This window comes from Solanum verrucosum, unplaced genomic scaffold (assembly GCF_900185275.1).
Source record: "Solanum verrucosum unplaced genomic scaffold, falcon-dt-bn FXZP01000860.1, whole genome shotgun sequence".
NCBI lineage: Eukaryota > Viridiplantae > Streptophyta > Magnoliopsida > Solanales > Solanaceae > Solanum > Solanum verrucosum.
In genome coordinates this window covers 131158-149759 of record NW_026020617.1, presented here as the reverse complement: position 1 = coordinate 149759, position 18602 = coordinate 131158, and the positions used below count along the sequence as shown (strand labels likewise).

The following is an 18602-nucleotide window of genomic DNA, read 5'->3' as shown; positions in this document are numbered from 1 at the left end:
ATCTTCGTTCAAATCCAAGCCAAGGGTTATTCTTATCTGCTGATCCTTCATTCAAATTACTAGCTTTCTGCGATGCAGATTGGGGGTCTTGCCCCAATTCTCGTAAATCCATTAGTGGATTCTTCATTAGTCTCGGAGGCTCACCAATCTCATGGAAATCGAAGAAACAAGCTTCTGTTTCTCTGTCTTCCGCTGAAGCAGAGTACAGATCCATGAGAAGAGTAGTCTCTGAAATTACTTGGCTTACTCGATTACTCACAGACCTTGGGGCCTCTCCCTCAGTTCTGATTCCCCTTCACTCTGATAGCCAGGCCGCCATTCACATTGCCCGCAATCCACTTTTTCATGAAAGAACCAAACACGTAGAAATTGATTGCCATTTTGTTAGGCAACAATTTCTCTCGGGGTTGATATCTCTTCAATTTGTACCCTCTTCCTCTCAGCTTGCTGATCTCTTCACCAAACCTTTATCAGGACCCTCTCATCGTTCAATTCTCGGCAAGTTGGGGATCTCTTCACTCCCCTCCAACTTGCGGGGGGATGTTGGAATTGAAATCAAGAAAGTCAGTGAAGAGGAGAAAGAAGCTAAGAAAGTTCAAGTTCTGACTACTGGAAAGCTTCTCAATCAAACGAAATTCAGAGACAATATTGGGTCTATATCTCAGCTGGTCAAAATGCAAAACTTTCAACCAAAAGTTAATGTCTCAGCCCAACAACAAATGAAGGCCCACAATTCAATTCCAGACAGCCTTATTTGAGAGATGATTTGGACAAATGGATGAAAATTAGGCAAGAAATATGCAGATTCCTATGTAACGGATTTGTGTATTTCTCGTACGAAATAGTACACACAGCTGTATATTTTTGTAGTGTAGTGATAGCCAATTAGAATTCATACACGTATAGGAGTTATTTTGTTTTCTTCTTCTAGATATTTTGTATATATACACCATTGATAAGTGAATGAAAGGCAAGAAAAAGTTTTCCTATTCTAGTCTCTGAATTTCCACAAATGAAGAAGGGACAAAGTGTCAAGAACGTGAAATAATGCGCGAATAAAGGAACTCATTCCAAGTATCGGGTAATCCAGGGAGGCACCAATGTATACAATCGGCATAAGTTGCAGGATCAGCCTGTTGTTCAGGCGTTAGCATTTTGCCTTGACGAATTGTGTGAACTGATGTGTGTGCATCTTTTCTATACTCTGATAATGTTGTAATGTTGAGAAAGTATACTGGAACGTTGATGGATCTAGTCACATTTGCTGCTATCACAAACAACCTTTTATCTGTTCCAACATTTAGCGGCATTGATGTGTTCAGTATTGGGGCTGTCTCTTTTGCACATTTTATTCCATCAGGATTTTCCCAATCTAAGCTCCTGTTTAAATAACGAATTAGTTTATTTTATAGTTAATGTCAACGAAGATTCAAAAGAAAAAAATGGATTTATTTTACTTGATATGAAGAGGAGACATGCTCATGAAGAAGACTTGGGTGCGATTGGGATCTATATTTTTATCGACCCATTGGGACCAAGTGGTCAACACTCTTTTATAAGCTGTTGGTCTATCTATCTCATCGTATTCTGTTGCTCCTTCATCGAACGATCCTCGTCTGTTAGGTAGGAAACACAAAATCACACAATAATTAATATCCATGTTTTGAAATCTGGAATTTTAAATTTGTTTGGTATAATATGAATTATTTTACTTACAAAATTTTCATAGAAAAAGTGTTCATCCACCAAATGTATGTGTTGAAGAGGAGATAGTCAACATTCTTCCAGTTGTTGCCATGCTTGTCGATAGATTCAGGCATGATGATTCTGTTCAAGATGCTATGCATATTTGGATTATCTGAGTTTGACTCCACTAGAAATGGAGCCCAGTAAAATTCCACCGTCGCATTGTAATCCTGCGTATATTCATATAAAAAGACAGAAAAAGTTATTCCTTCTATCTTATTTTATGTGAGTTAGTTTTACTTGAGTTTAAGAAAGAAAACCTTTTTAAAACTTGTGATTTAAAATAAGTAATAGATATTTGTTTGACTATAAATTATTTCATTAAATGTAAAATAATCATTTTAAAATTAAATTGTTACTTCCTTTGTCTCAATTTTTGTGACATAATTTCATTTTTCGAGAATCAAATAGTTTAAGTTTGATCGAGAATTTGTTCATGGAATCTTCAATTTTTAAAAAATCAAATTTATGTGTTTGTAAACTACGAAAAAAGTACTATAAGTCACAATAATTGACTATTCAAAATATTTAAAAAAAATTACGATAAAAAATAGATTTGTTTGAGTTTTGAAATTCGAAATGTGTCACATAAATTGGGATTGAGAGTATTTAATATAGAAATATGTCATTTTATTTTGAATTGAGTAAAAAGAAAAATGAATCATATAAATCGGTAGAGAGTAATAGAATACATACACTAAAACTCAATTTTCCAATAAACCAACCACTATTGGAATTTAGAACCTTTCATTAATATTAGGTGAAAAGGGAATTAAATAGAATATGAATCCTTTTCATTACGCAGTGATGACGTGTCCAACTAATCAAGATTATTTATTACGCAACAGTACATCATTAAATTGACGAGTGGAGATGCTACCTTTAAAGCACACTAGTTCATACTCCCTCCGTTTCACAAAGAATGATCTTCTTTCCTTTTTAGTCAGTTTAAAAAAAGAATGACATCTTTCTTTTTTTGGTAACATTTTACTTTTTGTTTTTCAGTCAGTTTCAAAAAGAATGACATCTTTCTTTTTTTGGTAACATTTTACTTTTTGCTTTTCACATGGCATGTTTAAGACCACAAGATTAAGGGCAATTTTGTACATTTGACATAACTTTAATTTAGGACCACAAGATTCAAAAGTCTTCTTTATTTACTTAAACTCCGTGTCAAGTCAAACCAAGTCATTCTTTATGAAACAGAGGGAGTACTTATTTGGGATACTTACTAAATTAATATTATTAATTAATGAGGTAATATTAAAGTGATTTTAATTAATACAAAAGTATTTAGCATAAGAGTTCAAAAATAGCAATAAGGTCTTATCAAACTAAGTAAAGCCAAAACATAATCATTATGTTTAATCAGAGAATCAATCTTTTTCAAAAGTTGTTATTCCTTTTATTCTATTTTATATGACTTACTTTTTTTAAGTAAATTTTAAAAAGAATTACACATTATTATTTTCATTTTCTTTCTTACTTTATGTTAAATCAAATTAAATTCATATAAATTGAGACAAAAGAGCATTGGCTTAGGAAAATATAGTTTACCTGAATTGTGAAAATTGATAAAGAACCAGTTTTGCTTAAGCTTTTTCTTGCAGAAGGAACAACAGATTGAACCAAACAAACCATGGATTCCCATTGATTCCTGTTTAAAGAGTCTCCTACAAACATGAGTCTCTTGTTCCTCAATTTCTCAAGAAGCAATCTTGGTTTAAACCTGAAATTATTTTTATGGGTAAACACATAAAGCAACAGCTGACAGAATTTTCAAAAAGACACCTTAAGTAATTTTGAACTGATATTATTCATAAATGAAGGATCCTTGGTCTTACTTGGGTAAAGAACAGTCTCTGGGTTGCCATCTCCAGTTCTGATACATAGAGTCCTGTCTTCCATTCCTCAAGCAAGTAACTTGAGAAGTGAGGAACTCACATTGATCTTCTTTGTAAATTGGGTGAGTTACATTATCATAAACCCAATTCCCTATAAACAGATCGCAATCATCAGGTGGCAACTCAATGCTCTCATCATCATCTACATCTTCGTCAGGCATTTCAATGCTCTGTTCTACTACCGTCCTTGAGTTCATTACCATTGATGATGATGAAATTACTCTGTTTTCATCACTTTCTAATTGAATTTTGGGTCTTGAGAATGGGAATTCAGCAATAGACTTGAAATCTTCATTGTATATGAAACAACTAAACAAGAATATGGAGAAAACCACGACGACTATTGACAGATTATTGTTCTTCTGTCCGCCGTGCTTCATCTCTGTTGAGATGAGAAATACCACTACTGCTCACAATTGGAAATATAAACAAAAACTAGCATCCCTAACTTTTTCTTTTTCTTTTTCTTATTATATTATTTGATTTGTTACCAAAAGTATTTGGTGAAATGGGGTTTTCAGAAAGATGTTGATTTAGTAGAAAATTGTCATTCTCAGATTTTGGTATTTGTTTCAAACGAACAACTACCAATTGTTAGATGTGTGATGTGTGATGTGAGAGAGATTGGGAGAGAGGAGTGATCTCAAAGCGTTATTCATCTCTTTATTTTATCTTTCTAGATTGTTTTAGAACAACACCACCAAAAAAAATAGTACAACCGACACATTAACATTAACTACGAACACATACTTCACTATCATATACTATTATATATATTTTTAAAATATTACGTATTTTATTATTAATTAAGAATTTAAATATATATTTAAGAAGATACAATTAGATACATATATTTTTAATATCAAATGTACTAAAATAGGGAAAGTGGCAAACAAAATAAGGAGGGAGTCGAGCAATATTTTTTATATACATTAATTCACATGTATCTGATATCAGGAAAGTGACAAGTGAGATGGTAGAAGGTGAGCGAGGCGAGCGAATTTGTTATATATTCTAAGTAGATGTGAATTCACTTTGATACAATATATCTAGAACAAATTACACCTAGTGTTGACTCCATGTATCTAGAGATACATGTATTTAAGCGTATCTGAACGTATTTGGAAAGCACCGAGACCTGATAAGCTACATAATATTATAAACTAGAGTGTATCAAAGGAATTAACTCCTAAACTAAACAAATTTATGTAAGTTTTCTTAATTTTTATACCAATTGATTATGTTTTTATAATGTGTGGAATGATATCTATTATTATTTCAAAAGCAAGTTAGTAGACAAGCCATAAGTTGTTTCTCAAATTTAAAACATTAACTTCAAATCAAATTTTAAATTTTCATGGCCAAATAATGATTTCAAATAAAATAAAATTTATTGTTAAAATTTGAATCGTACTTCTATAGTCAAACACATAACTAAGAAGTGAAAAAAAATTAACGGCTACACAAATATTTTATTTTTACAATTTGAATGTGTGGTTACTACGACAAAATTTACTCTGTCCTTTAGATTTTTGGGTGAATCTTATAGTTTAAAAATAGTACTAAAAAATTATCAACATTAATTACTTATTCCGCAGATCATTTTTTAAGATATAAAATTATATACTAATTCATACAAATATTATGATAAAACATTCATATTAATAATTAATTTATAAAAACATGTAAAATTTAAAATTGATAGATAAAAATACATAAAATAAATACACAATATACATGGAGTCCACAAAATATTTTCATGGTCCCAACTTCTGAATGATAGTAAGCAGGCATATTAACAGTCTCCCACTTAGAATCACACATTTATTGGCAAGTATATAATAATAATGTAATAGATCATGATCAATTATGGCAAGTTCTTAGCATTTATGTATTGCAGAATTTAATTTTTGTTATTGTAGCTAATATTAATTCAGTAATGATACACTCTCTCAGTCTCTAATTACTTATCCATTTTTTTCTTTGTTACTTGTCTCTTTTTACTTGTCCATTTTGACAAATTAAGAAAGAATAATATTTTTACCTATAATACCTTCAATTAATTACTTTTAAAAAAGGTAGAACTTCTTGAAAATCTTAAATTTTTAATTCATCTACTTCATAATTAATAGGGGTAAAATGATAAACTCACTATGACAATCATTATTTGCATGTGTAATGTGTTAGTATGATACAATTGAGACCCTTTTTGACTTGTCGAAATCATAATACTGTATTATACGAGTAAATATTAGTCAAAGTTGAACAAATTATGATTACCAATTTACTATACCGCAAAATATCGAATCATACCAAATAGCAATTGATATGGTAGTGGTATACTAGTTTTAAAAATTGAATATCAAAATTACGTAATCGAAATTTCAAACACCAAATCATATCCGACCCTATTAGCTTCTGTATAATAGAGTAATAATAAAATTTATGAAGCTGTTGAACTACGACTCTAATTAATACACAAATATATTAATCTCCATCCATTTTATTTTATTTGTCCTTATAGAAAGAATTAAGAATAATTTTTTTTACTTATTGATTTTACTGAATCAAGAAAATTAATCAAATTTAAAATTTTAAAAACAATGAATAAGTTTAATTTAGTAAAATAAAATTTCAATAAATATTTATTATTATTAGTCCCTCATTTTCAATTAATTGTCATAAATTTTAAAAATAATTATCTTAAATTATTTAATTATTTTAAAAGGTCAAATACAACTAGTTTTTTGTTATTAATTAAAGGGAAAAAGGTCTGAAATATATTCGAACTTTGACCGAAATTGTTGTAACAATATCGAACTTTGAAAATGACGTTTTAGCCCCTGTACTATTAAATAGTGTATTTTAAAGGTATATATGTGCTCACGTGGACATCATAAATATTGCATCATTATAAATTATAACGTGTCCACGTGGGCACATATATACCTTTAAAATATACTATTAAATAGTACAGGGGTAAAAGGTCCTTCATAAAATTTGGTATCGTAACAACAATTTCGCCTAAAATTAAATTATTTTATGTTAATTAAACAACTAAAAGATCATGGGGAGAAGGGTGGAAAAAGTAGTTGATGCACCATTAAACGATAATGAGGTTAAGTTAAGGGTCAAAAGTGTTGGTTAGCTTTTTATTTATATTTGAGAAAAGTAAAAGCTACGGAAGCTTTTCTGTATCGTATCGTATGACACCGACAATTTTCTATTGCGTATCCCTTTCTTTCCAAGTTAAGGCAACTTCCTACTATTACTTTTTTTTTTAACTTTTTTATTTCAGTTTCCAACTTACTCCCTTTGTTCCACTTATTTGTACTAGAGACGAATTTAGAATTTTAAATTTATGTGTTTTTAAAAAAAATAAATTATATGCAATAATAATCAGACAAAAAATGAGTATTGAAACTCCGTATATATTTAAAAAGTAAGGAACTACTTAAACACAAGATATTATAATAAACATTACTATTACAATTGTACTTGACGAATTGTCATGTTTTGAAGACTATCATTGGTCGCATAATTAGATACACTTTCAAATATTTTTTTCTCTATAAAACAAACTAAATAATCAATCAAAAATTCATCACCAATTCTGCTAGGCAAGTCATTTTAAATATATTTCATCAAAGAAAAAGTTCTTCCCACTGTTGTTGTAGTGACCAGTAATATTAAACTCAACTTCACAAGTAAATTAACAAGTCTTCAAGCTTTATACAAATTTATTTTAATCAATGTTTCTAAAAAATATTCAAGTTTTTTCACATTTGAAAAAATCATTGTCTACTTGTCTCACATAGTCAATACAGTTGTCAAATTCAAAACTAAGATCCTCAAGCATGGAATCACTAAAATCATCCCGACAATATGTAGCAAGTTGTAACACCCCTTATATTTTAAGTCGACTAACTCACTAAGCTTAATTAACTCGTGCACGTCAAAAATTATACTTTTCGTCTTACATTGTTTGTTGATGAGTTGTCTGGAGAAAAAGATTTTAAATGGATGATCATATTGCTTGTTACTCATAGTACATCAACATAAGTGTTATACTGAGGTTGGAGGCCAAAGGAAGCCTTGGAACAATAGTACAAGTTGAAGGTTACTATATGACGGATTATATCACATAATCTCATATATGGTCTGACTTGAGATGGGCATATCTCCTAGTATATGAGAAGTTAAAAGGCTTATAACATATCAAATTAAAGATATTTGAGTCTAGTTTCCAATGAACAAAACCTCTCATCAATATAGCTTTGGAGTAAAAAGATATGCTTGTTTTACTACAGACTATACAGTGGCATAAATTGGCCGCGATGGGCATGTGACTGACACATGTTAAGTCGGTTTAAACGTTTTAAAACAGATATGTATGACTTGAATTCATTAGAGAGAGTTCCTAAGTTATTTTAGAAGCTCCTCATTGCTGGTTATTCAAGCTCTCTCCTCTCCAAAATTCCTAGTTGAGAAATCAACCAAGAATCAAGTGTTGTTCCTCAACCAAACAGAGAATTCACTTAAGTCTCTCTTTGGATTGAAGAGACAACCTTTCTCCATGGTTAATATGAGCTTAAGGGACTGTATATTCTTCAATTAAGGTATGACCATGTTCCCTTCTTTTATGTATGTAATGTTCTTTATGTTCTAGCTATATTCTACGTGTAAGACTCATGGGACGGCGATATGAAGCCGTGAATCCAAGTTTCGCCTATGTCAAATGATGTTTTTGGAGAGGAGGAAGTGTGTAAAGTGGTTTGGTAGTAGCTGGTTAATGTGTTGGATTCATTTAAATGTACTATATTGTTGTTAGTAATATGAGGGGTTGAATACTATGAACACCAATCTATTTGAATGTCACTTGAGTTTACGCCCACCATGTGTTTGTTGAATTGACGATCCGACTTGGATGTGTTGTGTAACTGCCTATAGTTGAATTTTCATTGGTTGTTGTTTTATATTGAAGGAGCAAGGTATAATTCTACCGTTGTAGTACGTTAAACGACTAAAATCAAGGAATGTAAAGGTGCCCCTTTCCTCCATTTTCAAGCATGAATCTACGTCGTTGATAGGACTAATACTTCTATGTTTTTAACTAATATTGAGGTATGGTATGGTTCTGTTAGAAAGTTGTGAAGACATGGGGAAATCTATAGTTATCTAAATGTTTAAGATAAATGTATGTGACGCGAATGACGTGAATGCATATATATATATATATTTGTTATTGTAGTGGTAAATTGAGTTTGGAGACCCCTTATCGTGGGGATAGTTAGTTGGTCATATATGTGTCTTTATTAAGAAGTAGTTGTGTATATGAGTCCCATGTTTCCATGTGAGTAAGGCCAAAGAACTATTGGAGATCATCGACACAATAAGTTAATAATGGGAGTCTAAATGTATAATTATCGGCACAGGTAAAGGAAGCACCTTATGGGCAGGATATATGTATATATGCAGATCCTTAAGGTTAGTGGATCATATAGAAATATACGTACTTTTGTTAAAGATATACGTTAAGGCAACCGAAATATATTTAGTACATCATTCATAAGTCTACTAGATTCCTTATAACATCTAACTTTCTAATGTTGTTTAAGTATTGAGTAGGTGTACTTATATGCTATTTGAAAGCTTTATGTGTTACATGTACGTAGTTGCAATTTACGAGTCTTAAAGGGGCCTATTGAGGCCACCGTTTTAGAGGTAGCTAGCATATGTGCTATATTTATTTGAGATACTTGATATGAGCCCAGTCAGCACAGTAGATGATAGCTGTTTTGACTTTATGTTACACTACCGATGGAGTAATGTCAGGACAAATACACTATTAACTGTAGCTATAATTTACCATACCATTACGACATGCATGTAGGGTGGGCAGATAACTCAGTCACCACACCACCACTGTAGACATGTCGGGTGGACAGATAAACCAATCATTACACCACCACGGCAGACATGTCTGGTTGGCAAATTCTTACTCAGTCATTACACCACTGAGATAAACAGCTCAGTTGGGCAGCGTCACTACTATGACAGTATTATCATACAATTCACCATTAAAGCAGTATGATTTGTATATGTACTTACTTGGTTACATTCATGGATAAATGTTAAGTAATTATCAAATCTCATCTTTCAGAGTCTCAGGTTATTTCTATCCCTAACTATAGTTCGTTATCTTTGATATACTTATGTTTAGAGTTTTCAGCCTTACATACCAGTACATATTATTCTTACTAACTCCCTCCGCTTGGGGACGCTACATTCATGCTGCAGGTGCAGGTAGAGGCTATGGTCATCAGATGTAATAAGAGTCTGACTGCAGTTGCGAGTTGGTATTCTCTTCTCTTTTAGGAGTCATGTTATAGTTTGGCATTATCATGCTTCTTTTTGTTTTCTATGGATAGGCCTGGATCCTATCCCGAGAACTAAGTTTATTACTTTTTAGAGACTTTTGTGGATGTGTATGTATAGTTTAGTTCAGTTTGATTTTATGGCCTTATCGGCTTTCCATTGCTCAACTTAGTTGTATTATGACCTAGTTGACGTTTTTCATCAAATTTTATTTTGCTTCGACCTTGTCGGCGATGAGTTATAGATTCACACTCATTTAAGGTGCATTTAGCTCAATAATTAGTGTCCTCAATGCCTAACTTTGTCCCTTTCTAATAAAATATTGATGATTTGCAGTCATGAAGGTAATTGGACAAGACAAGGACTGATGTTTGAAATAATGACCAAAAATACAAAAACAAGTGCAAAGTGAACATTGTTGATTGCCTAACATGAAGGGAGGATCGCCTACTAAGCACGACCTCACCCAAATTGACAATGCATAGCACTTGTGTCTACTAAAGAAGGTTGGTGGACTGTAGTAAAAAAGGTGATGCGCCAAGTGAGAATGGTGGTCCTGATGCACATCGTCCAAAGCGACAATGTGCAGTGCAAAAACTGAATGCTCAAAAGCCAAACCAAGGTGGTATTTGGCGATACGCCAAACATGAAAGACTGACTCAATCGAGGTCACTAATTAAGGTTGAAAGACATGAAGCCTAGAGCGGTGAACTGAGGATCGAAAGGTGATTCTCTGAGTAGTTTTTACGGACCTGACTAATGTCACCGAGTCATTCACATGGTGGATTTTGAGCCAAATTTAGAAAAGTATAAATATCTCAAAGGATACAATTTTACGAGAGTACGAAAAAGAGAGTTTTTCTTGAGATCAAAAGAGTTTTAGAGAGTTTTACCATTGACGAACACTTTTCTAGCTTTTGGGGTTTTACAATTTGAAATTTGAATTTGATAAATTGAAGTTGAATCCAAAGTGGGTTTACTCTTAATTGCTTGATTACATGTTACCTATGGTTGCTTTCATGGAAGATATAATTTCTTTACTTTTTGTGATGAGTGGATAAAACCCCAAGAGCTAGAGATGCTCAAATGGGGTTGGGTGTTGATTTAATGTAGTGTGTTGTTCTATACTCTGTTTTGTTGTTGTTCATGCATGAATTTAGTCTAACTACCATGGGGTTAACTCAAGGGTTAAAGATTGCAAACTTAATCCCTGCTTCTGATCTTCGTTCGATGCTTGAAAGAGATTGATTGGAGTGGGTAATTTGTTAAGTACTAGCAATTTAGGTTTGATGTTTGTAGATTGTTTGAAAAAGAGGTTATGGATCAGATCTATTTTCCTTATTCTTGAAAGAGAGAATAGAGTAAGGTTTTGGGTTGTTTAGGATTGATACTTAGATGAGACTGAAAGGAGATTCTATGCATAGATGTTTTGAGATAAAAAAATGATTAGCGTCAATGAAGATGACTTATCCTATTCATGAACGTTCATTACTATAGAGCAACACAATTATCCCTATGTGAGATTAATTTCCAATCCCTGCACTCCTAGATTGCTTGTTAACTCCTGATTTGTTTGATACTTTAGTTTAATTGCTATAATTGATAAACAAGGCTTTATATTAAGTTGGTGGTATCATCCACCCAATTGTTCTTACTATTGCAAATGAGCTAATTTAAAGTCTAAATTTCTTGATAAGGAATTCTCTACGATATACCATTTCCTATAGGATTCAACCCCGACTCTTCATTGGATTTTTAGTAACTATGATTACTCACTCTTTTAATTGGTTTTGGAGGGAGATTTGAGCATTATCAGTCGGTCCAGATGGTTGTGGCAGGTAGCTTGGTTGGCCTAAGTATTACTTTTTTAGATGTTATATAGCCGACTTTTCGATTCAGTCAATATCGAATCTAGTCACGCTCTCTCCTAGTTTCAGGGAGTGACACAAGTTATACTTCCTATCTTTATCATAATTTGTAAGAGAATTATCTGGACTCAAATTTGTCATTTTAAGAAGTAGACCAATATTCACTTCATCAAAATGATTGTTAAGCTCTGCAAATTGCAAATCAATAACAATATTTAAAAAATTTACACACAAATGATGAGAATAAGTAACACTTGATCTCTTACACTTTCATTTTTCAAGAACATGTATAAATTTATTCATTTCAAAAATCACAATACCGTGCTTGACACAAAATAAAGAGACATCTTTTGTCAAAGAATACCATTTAGAATCTCTCTTAGATTGCAATTGTCTCTTTGTCAAACTAACAAGGTTCATAACACTTGAAATGTCTTGGTCTTTTCTTTGTAGAGCCATATTCAAATCATGTGTAACTTCCAAGACTTTCAACATCAAATACAATGTATACACAAATTCATAAGATCTTATTTCATCTACTAAACTTTTTCGTCAATTATCTCTCTTAATAATTGAGACCTCCTTTGTAACACCTCAGAACTTATCAGACAAGAACAACAGAAAAATAGGCGAACCACGACAGGGTTCACGGACCGTGAAAGGAACCACGGTCCATCGACCTGTCTGTGGTTCAAACCTAGCCCAACAGTGGTGGACCACAGAGCCCTTCACGGGCCATGGACCACCACACGACCCGTATTGGTGCTCGTGGTAGCGAGACAGAGCCTCTTAGGCCCTGATATCAGACTACGGAGGTGGTCTTGGCCGTTGGAGGGTCCGTGGACGTGAGCCAGCGGATCACCAATCCAAGTGAAGGGCCACAATGACCATCACGGTCCATGGTCCTCCACATTGTCTGAGGTACAACTCGTGGACAGGACCCCAGAACCAATAGCTATTGCTAGCAAACCACGACCCAGTCGATAGGTTGTGGTCCTAGTAATAGTCCGTCACAAGCGCTGTGGTTCGCCTCAGATAGATTTTAAGTCAGGGGTCATTTGGTCTTTTACCCTATGTGTTGGACACCTAAACTATGTCATTTACCCCCTAAACTACGTCGTTTTGGTCAGTTTAAGCCTACTAACTTAGTCAAAACTTACCCTAAGCGATTCATTCACCAAAATCATTCAAACTTAAAGCAAGAAAAGGAGAAAGACGTGTCAGTTTTCCCTAAGAACAACTAGCAAGTTCCTTCAAGTTTCAGCCCCAAAATCGGAGTATTTCTCTGTAGATTTCGTCATAAGGTATGTGGGATTTTACTAGTGGGTTCCTTTCACCCATTAGGTCCCTGGAATACGGTAAGATTCTTGATTCCCTTCGTAGTGTTTAGACCTAGGATTTTCTTGAACTTTATAGAATTGTTGTGATTTAGCTATTGTAGTGCTCTTACTTAAATTATCATGTTTCGTAACATTGTTTCTTAGTTCCTTGCATGAAACTCAGATCCCTAGTTGTGTAGATTCGTTTAGTTTATGAATTACACTAGCTAGGTCAGATAAACAGATATACATGCCTCAGATCATGAATGTTTCATTATCAGTACTTAAATATTGCATTCTCAGGTAGCATGACAGAATAATGAGCTATCCATGATATTTTAGTTATATTGTATTGTACACATTTCCAATTGGGATTAGGCTTAGATCGAGTTGGACTAGGGTTCAACATACCCTCATAGTCCCAGAACTACGTGCCCCCGTAGGTTTATAAGTCTCCTCTATTTAGGCATCAGATTTAGTGATCACGCCAGTCATGGCTTTATACCCCTGGCAAGGTATATTGGGTCCTCTCAATGAGGTGTATACATCGGACTTCATGTTAATCTCACGTGATTTTATGTCCGTTAGTAGTAGCTCCCACAGTCAGACTCTAGTGCATTTGACTAGGTTTTCAGTTATATTTCAGTATTCAGTCTCAGCATGTTATGTACTTAGTCATTCCATTTAGTTTAGTCCATTCTATATATTTCAATAGATTCATCATGTTCAGATTATGTCATTGCTTAGTTATGTTTTGTTCAGCTTTATCATATCATGCATGCTCAGTACCTTTCAAGTACTGACGCATACTCTGCGCTACATCTTTTCGTGATGTAGGTTTAAGTCCTCATCATTTAGATCACGCGTAGATCGGTTTTCGATCCACATTCAACAACTTTAGTGGTGAGTCCTTATACTGTAAGGACAATAGACATGTTTTCGTATTTAGTCTTTCATTCCAGTTTCAGTTTTGCTAGAGTTAGCTAGGGGCCTGTCCCAGCATCTCTAGTCAGTTAGAGGCTTTATTCAGACATAACTTTAGATTCAGCTTTAGTTTTGGTTGATTGTTCAGTATCACTAAACTATTTAGTATTTATATATTCAGACCTGATTTGGTTATTCCCATCATTCAATTTTATATCATGTTTTAAGCTTCCACATAGTATCCTTTGTTTAGTTGTTTATGTATGCTTATGATATGCCAGCTCAGGGTTAGCTTGGGGTCACTCGTGATCCTATGTCTCGTGTTTACGTCAAGAGGGTAGCCTCAGGGCGTGAAAAACTTGGTATCAGAGCATTATGCTTAAGTGTCGTAGGATGTCTGAAAAGCCGCACTAAGTAGAGTCCTTTTCATGGGTGTGAAGTGCACCATATCTATGAGAGGGAGGATATGAAATGTTTTAGGAAAACTTCACTTTGTTACTCTTATCGTGCGTGAGGTATGATCCAATTTCCTCATTTCTAATTCATCGTATTGCGTTTCAGATCTTGCCTCTTCGTAGAGCTTACGCAAGGAATGACAATGCCCATAACGCTAATACAGTACCTCCAGTACCAAACTATGAGGTTTCGAATGCAGAGTTTCAGAATGCTATCCATCTTTTAGCTTGGAGTGTAGCCAACCAGAACAATCAGTAGGTTCAAGTTCCTACAAATACTAATGGTGGATCAGTGGCAGCTAGGGTTTGAGATTTTGCTAGGATGAATCCGCCTGAGTTTTTAGGGTCGCAAGTTGGTGAGGGTCCCAAAAACTCATTGATGAGGTCAAGAAAATCTTTGGAGTGATGTAAGTGACTAGAAATGATAGGGTAGAGTTGGTGTCCTACCAACTTAAGGATTTAGCTCACATATGGTTCATGCAGTGGAAGGAAAATAGGGGTGAGAATGAAGCTCCTCTAACTTGGGAATGTTTTACTGGAGCTTTTTTGGACAGGTTCTTCCCGAGAGAGTTGATGGAGACTAAGGCTCAGGAGTTCATGAATTTGAGACGAGGTTCTATGTTAGTCCAAGAATACGGACTTAAGTTCTCCCAGCTCTCCAAGTATGCTCCACATATGGTTGTCGATCCTAGGGCACAAATGAGTAAGTTCTTATTTAGGGTATCTGACTTGGTGAAAACAGAGTGCATGAACGCTATGTTGTTAGAGGATATGAATATCTCTAGGCTCATAACTCATGGTCAGCAGGTTAAGGGAGATAAGATTAGAGAACTAGCTAAGGACAACAAGAAGGATAGTATATGCAACTATAAGTACTCTCATAGAAATCGGGTGGTGGAAATCGTTCACAATTTCAGCATAAATTTTCAGCTCTAGCACCTTCATCAGCTAGTGCTCTATCCCCCAGGTTTCGACAGGATCAGAAAGGTAGGGCATCAGGCTCTAAGTCTCAAGGGAGTACTCTAGGTAAAAGGACCTACCCAACTTGTCCAAAGTGTGGTAAGAACCATCCGGGTGAGTGTCTTGAATGAAAGGAAGGATGTTTTGGATATGGTTAGTCTGGTCACAGGTTGAGAGATTGCCCTTCTTTTAAGTAGGGACAATGAGGTAATAATAATATGGCTCAGTCTATAGCTCCATAAGCACTAGAAGCACCAGCAAGTCGCCCAACTCAGTAGGGTACTTCATCTGGTACATGTGGCGGTCAGCGTCAGAACATGTTGTATGCTCTCCAGGCTCACCAGGACCAGGAAGATTCTCCTGATGTAGTCACTGGTACGTTACGAGTCTTTTATTTAGACGTTTATGCTTTGTTAGATCCAGGGGCTACTCTTTCCTTTGTAACTCCCTATATAGCAGTAAACTTTGGTGTCAGTCCAGAAACTCTCTCAGAACCCTTCTCAGTCTCTACTCTAGTTGGTGACCAGTTATAGCTAGATGGGTGTACAGAAATTGCCCTGTCACAGTCTCTCAGAAAGTCACCTCAGCAAATCTTGTAGAGTTAGAAATGGTAGACTTTGATATCATTCTTGGCACGGATTGGTTACATTCTTATTATGCCTCAGTTGATTGTAGAACTAGGATTGTTTGGTTTCAGTTTCCGAACGAGCCAGTCTTAGAATGGAAGGGTAGTAGCTCAGTGCCTCTGGGTCAATTTATCTCTTACCTTAAGGCCAGAAAGATAATTTCCAAGGGGTATGTCTATCATCTTGTTCAAGTTGAGGATTCAAGCTTCGAAACCCCAACTCTTGAGTCAGTCCTAGTAGTAAATGAGTTTTGTGAAGTGTTTCCAAAAGATCTTCCTGGATTTCTTCCTGAAAGGGAAAATGACTTCGGAATTGATCTCCTTTCAGATATCCAACCTATTTCCATTCCTTCTTATAGAATGGCTTCAGCTGAGCTCAAGGAATTGAAAGAACAGTTGAAAGACCTTCTAGATAAGGGCTTTATCAGACCTAGTATATCTTCATGGGGTGCTCCAGTGTAGTTCGTTCAAACGAAAAATGGATCTCTCAGGATGTGCATTGACTATCGTTAATTGAACAAAGTCACAATCAAGAATAAGTACCCTGTCTCCAGGATTGATGACTTGTTCGAACAACTTCAGGGTGCTAGTCATTTTTCTAAGATATACCTCAGATCTGGTTATCATCAGCTCAGAGTCAGAGATAGTGACATCCTGAAAACAACCTTCAAAACTTGGTATGGTCATTTATGAATTTGTAGTTATGTCATTTGGACTAACCAATGCGCATGTTGCTTTCATGGATTTAATGAACATGGTGTTCAAATAGTATTTGGGCTTGTTCATTATCATCTTCATTGATGATATCTTCATTTACTCTAGAAATGAGGAGGAGCATGCGACTCAACTGAGAGTTGTTCTGCAGACTCTTAAGGATCGTCAGTTATTCGATAAGTTTAGCAAATGTGAGTTTTTGTTAAAATCAATCGCTTTTCTTGATCATATATTATCTAGCAAAGGGATCCGAGTGGATTCTCAGAAAATAGAGGCAGTGAAGCAATGGACCAGACCCACCTCTCCAATAGATATAAGAAGTTTCTTGGGGTTGGCTGGTTACTACATGAGATTCGTTGAAGGATTTTCATCCATAGCTTCCCCATTGACCAAATTGACTCAGAAAAAGGTTAAGTTTCAGTGGTCAGACGAATATGAGACGAGCTTCTCAAAACTGAAAATTAGGTTGACTACAACTCCTGTTTTGACTCTACCAGAGGGTTCAGACGGTTATGTGATCTATTGTGATGCATCTAGAGTCGACCTAGATTGTGTGTTGATGCAGAGAGGTAAGGTTATAACTTATGCTTTTAGACAACTTAAGGTTCATGAGAAGAACTATCCGACTCATGACCTCAAACTTGCAGCCGTAGTATTTTCCCTAAAGATTTGGAGACATGACTTGTATGGTGTTCATGTAGATGTGTTCACAGACCATAAGAGCCTCTAGTATGTGTTCACCCAGAAAGAGTTGAATCTTTGCCAGAGGAGATGGCTTGAATTTCTCAAGGACTATGATATGAATGTGCTTTACCATCTTGGTAAGGCCAATGTAGTAGCTTATTCTCTTAGCAGACTATCTATGGGTAGTGTAGCACATGTTGAGGAAGAAAGAAAGGAATTAGCGAAAGATGTTCACCAACTTGCTCGCTTAGGAATTAGTCTCATGGACATGTTAGATGGTGGTGTGATAGTTCAGAATAGATCAGAATCTTCATTGGTAGCGGAGGTCAAGGAAAAACAAGATAGTGATCCTATATTGCTTCAATTGAAAGGTGCAGTTCATCAGTAGAAAGTTGAGGTTTTCTCCTAAGGGGGAGATGGTGTGCTTCGTTACCAGGGTCGCTTATGTGTTCCTAAGGTGGGTGAGTTGAGGCAGCATATCCTTACAGAAGCCCATAACTCCAGGTATTCTATTCATCCAGGTGCCACCAAGATGTACTGTGATCTGCGGGAAGTCTTTTGGTGGAATGGCATGAAGAGGGATATAGCAGATTTTGTGGCTAAGTGTCCTAATTGTCAACAGGTTAAAGTAGAACACCAGAGACCAGGAGGTATGACTCAAGATATTAAGATTCCTACATGGAAGTGGAGAGTGATAAACATGGACTTAATTACAGGTTTACCTTGTACTCACACGCAACATGACTCTATTTGGGTGATAGTAGAGAGAGTTACTAAGTCCGCTTACTTCTTGGCTGTCAAGACTACAGATTTAGCGGAGGATTACGCTAAACTCTACATAAATGAGATATCCAGGTTACATTGGGTTCCTTTGTCTATCATCTCAGATAGAGGTCCTTAGTTTACCTCTCATTTCTGGAAATTGTTTCAGAAAGGTATTAGTACTCAGGTAAATCTTAGCAGAACATTTCATCCACAGAAGGATGGTCAGGCATAGCGTACCATTTAGACTTTAGAGGACATGT

The 18602-nt window shown here is 35.0% G+C and overlaps 1 protein-coding gene across 1 annotated transcript; it reads right to left on the bottom strand.

Moving 5' to 3' along the window:
* Positions 1-1017: 1017 nt before the first annotated feature.
* LOC125811354 (xylan O-acetyltransferase 1-like) lies at positions 1018-4030 on the bottom strand. The gene is made up of 5 exons (XM_049490857.1): positions 3591-4030; positions 3304-3475; positions 1717-1916; positions 1458-1616; positions 1018-1380 (listed from the first exon to the last, which is right to left on the bottom strand). The coding sequence occupies exons 1-5, from the start codon at positions 4028-4030 to the stop codon at positions 1032-1034; spliced, it is 1320 nt and encodes a 439-aa protein (XP_049346814.1). The 3' UTR covers positions 1018-1031.
* Positions 4031-18602: the final 14572 nt, after the last annotated feature.

Bases quoted from the DNA above. Each gene is read 5' to 3' on its own strand.
- LOC125811354 (XM_049490857.1), bottom strand. From the start codon at position 4,030: ATGAAGCACGGCGGACAGAAGAACAATAATCTGTCAATAGTCGTCGTG. The intron at 1,917-3,303 runs GTAAACTATATT...GAATATACGCAG, and splicing joins TATCAATTTTCACAATTCAG to GATTACAATGCGACGGTGGA. The intron at 1,617-1,716 runs GTAAGTAAAATA...CCTACCTAACAG, and splicing joins ACTTTTTCTATGAAAATTTT to ACGAGGATCGTTCGATGAAG.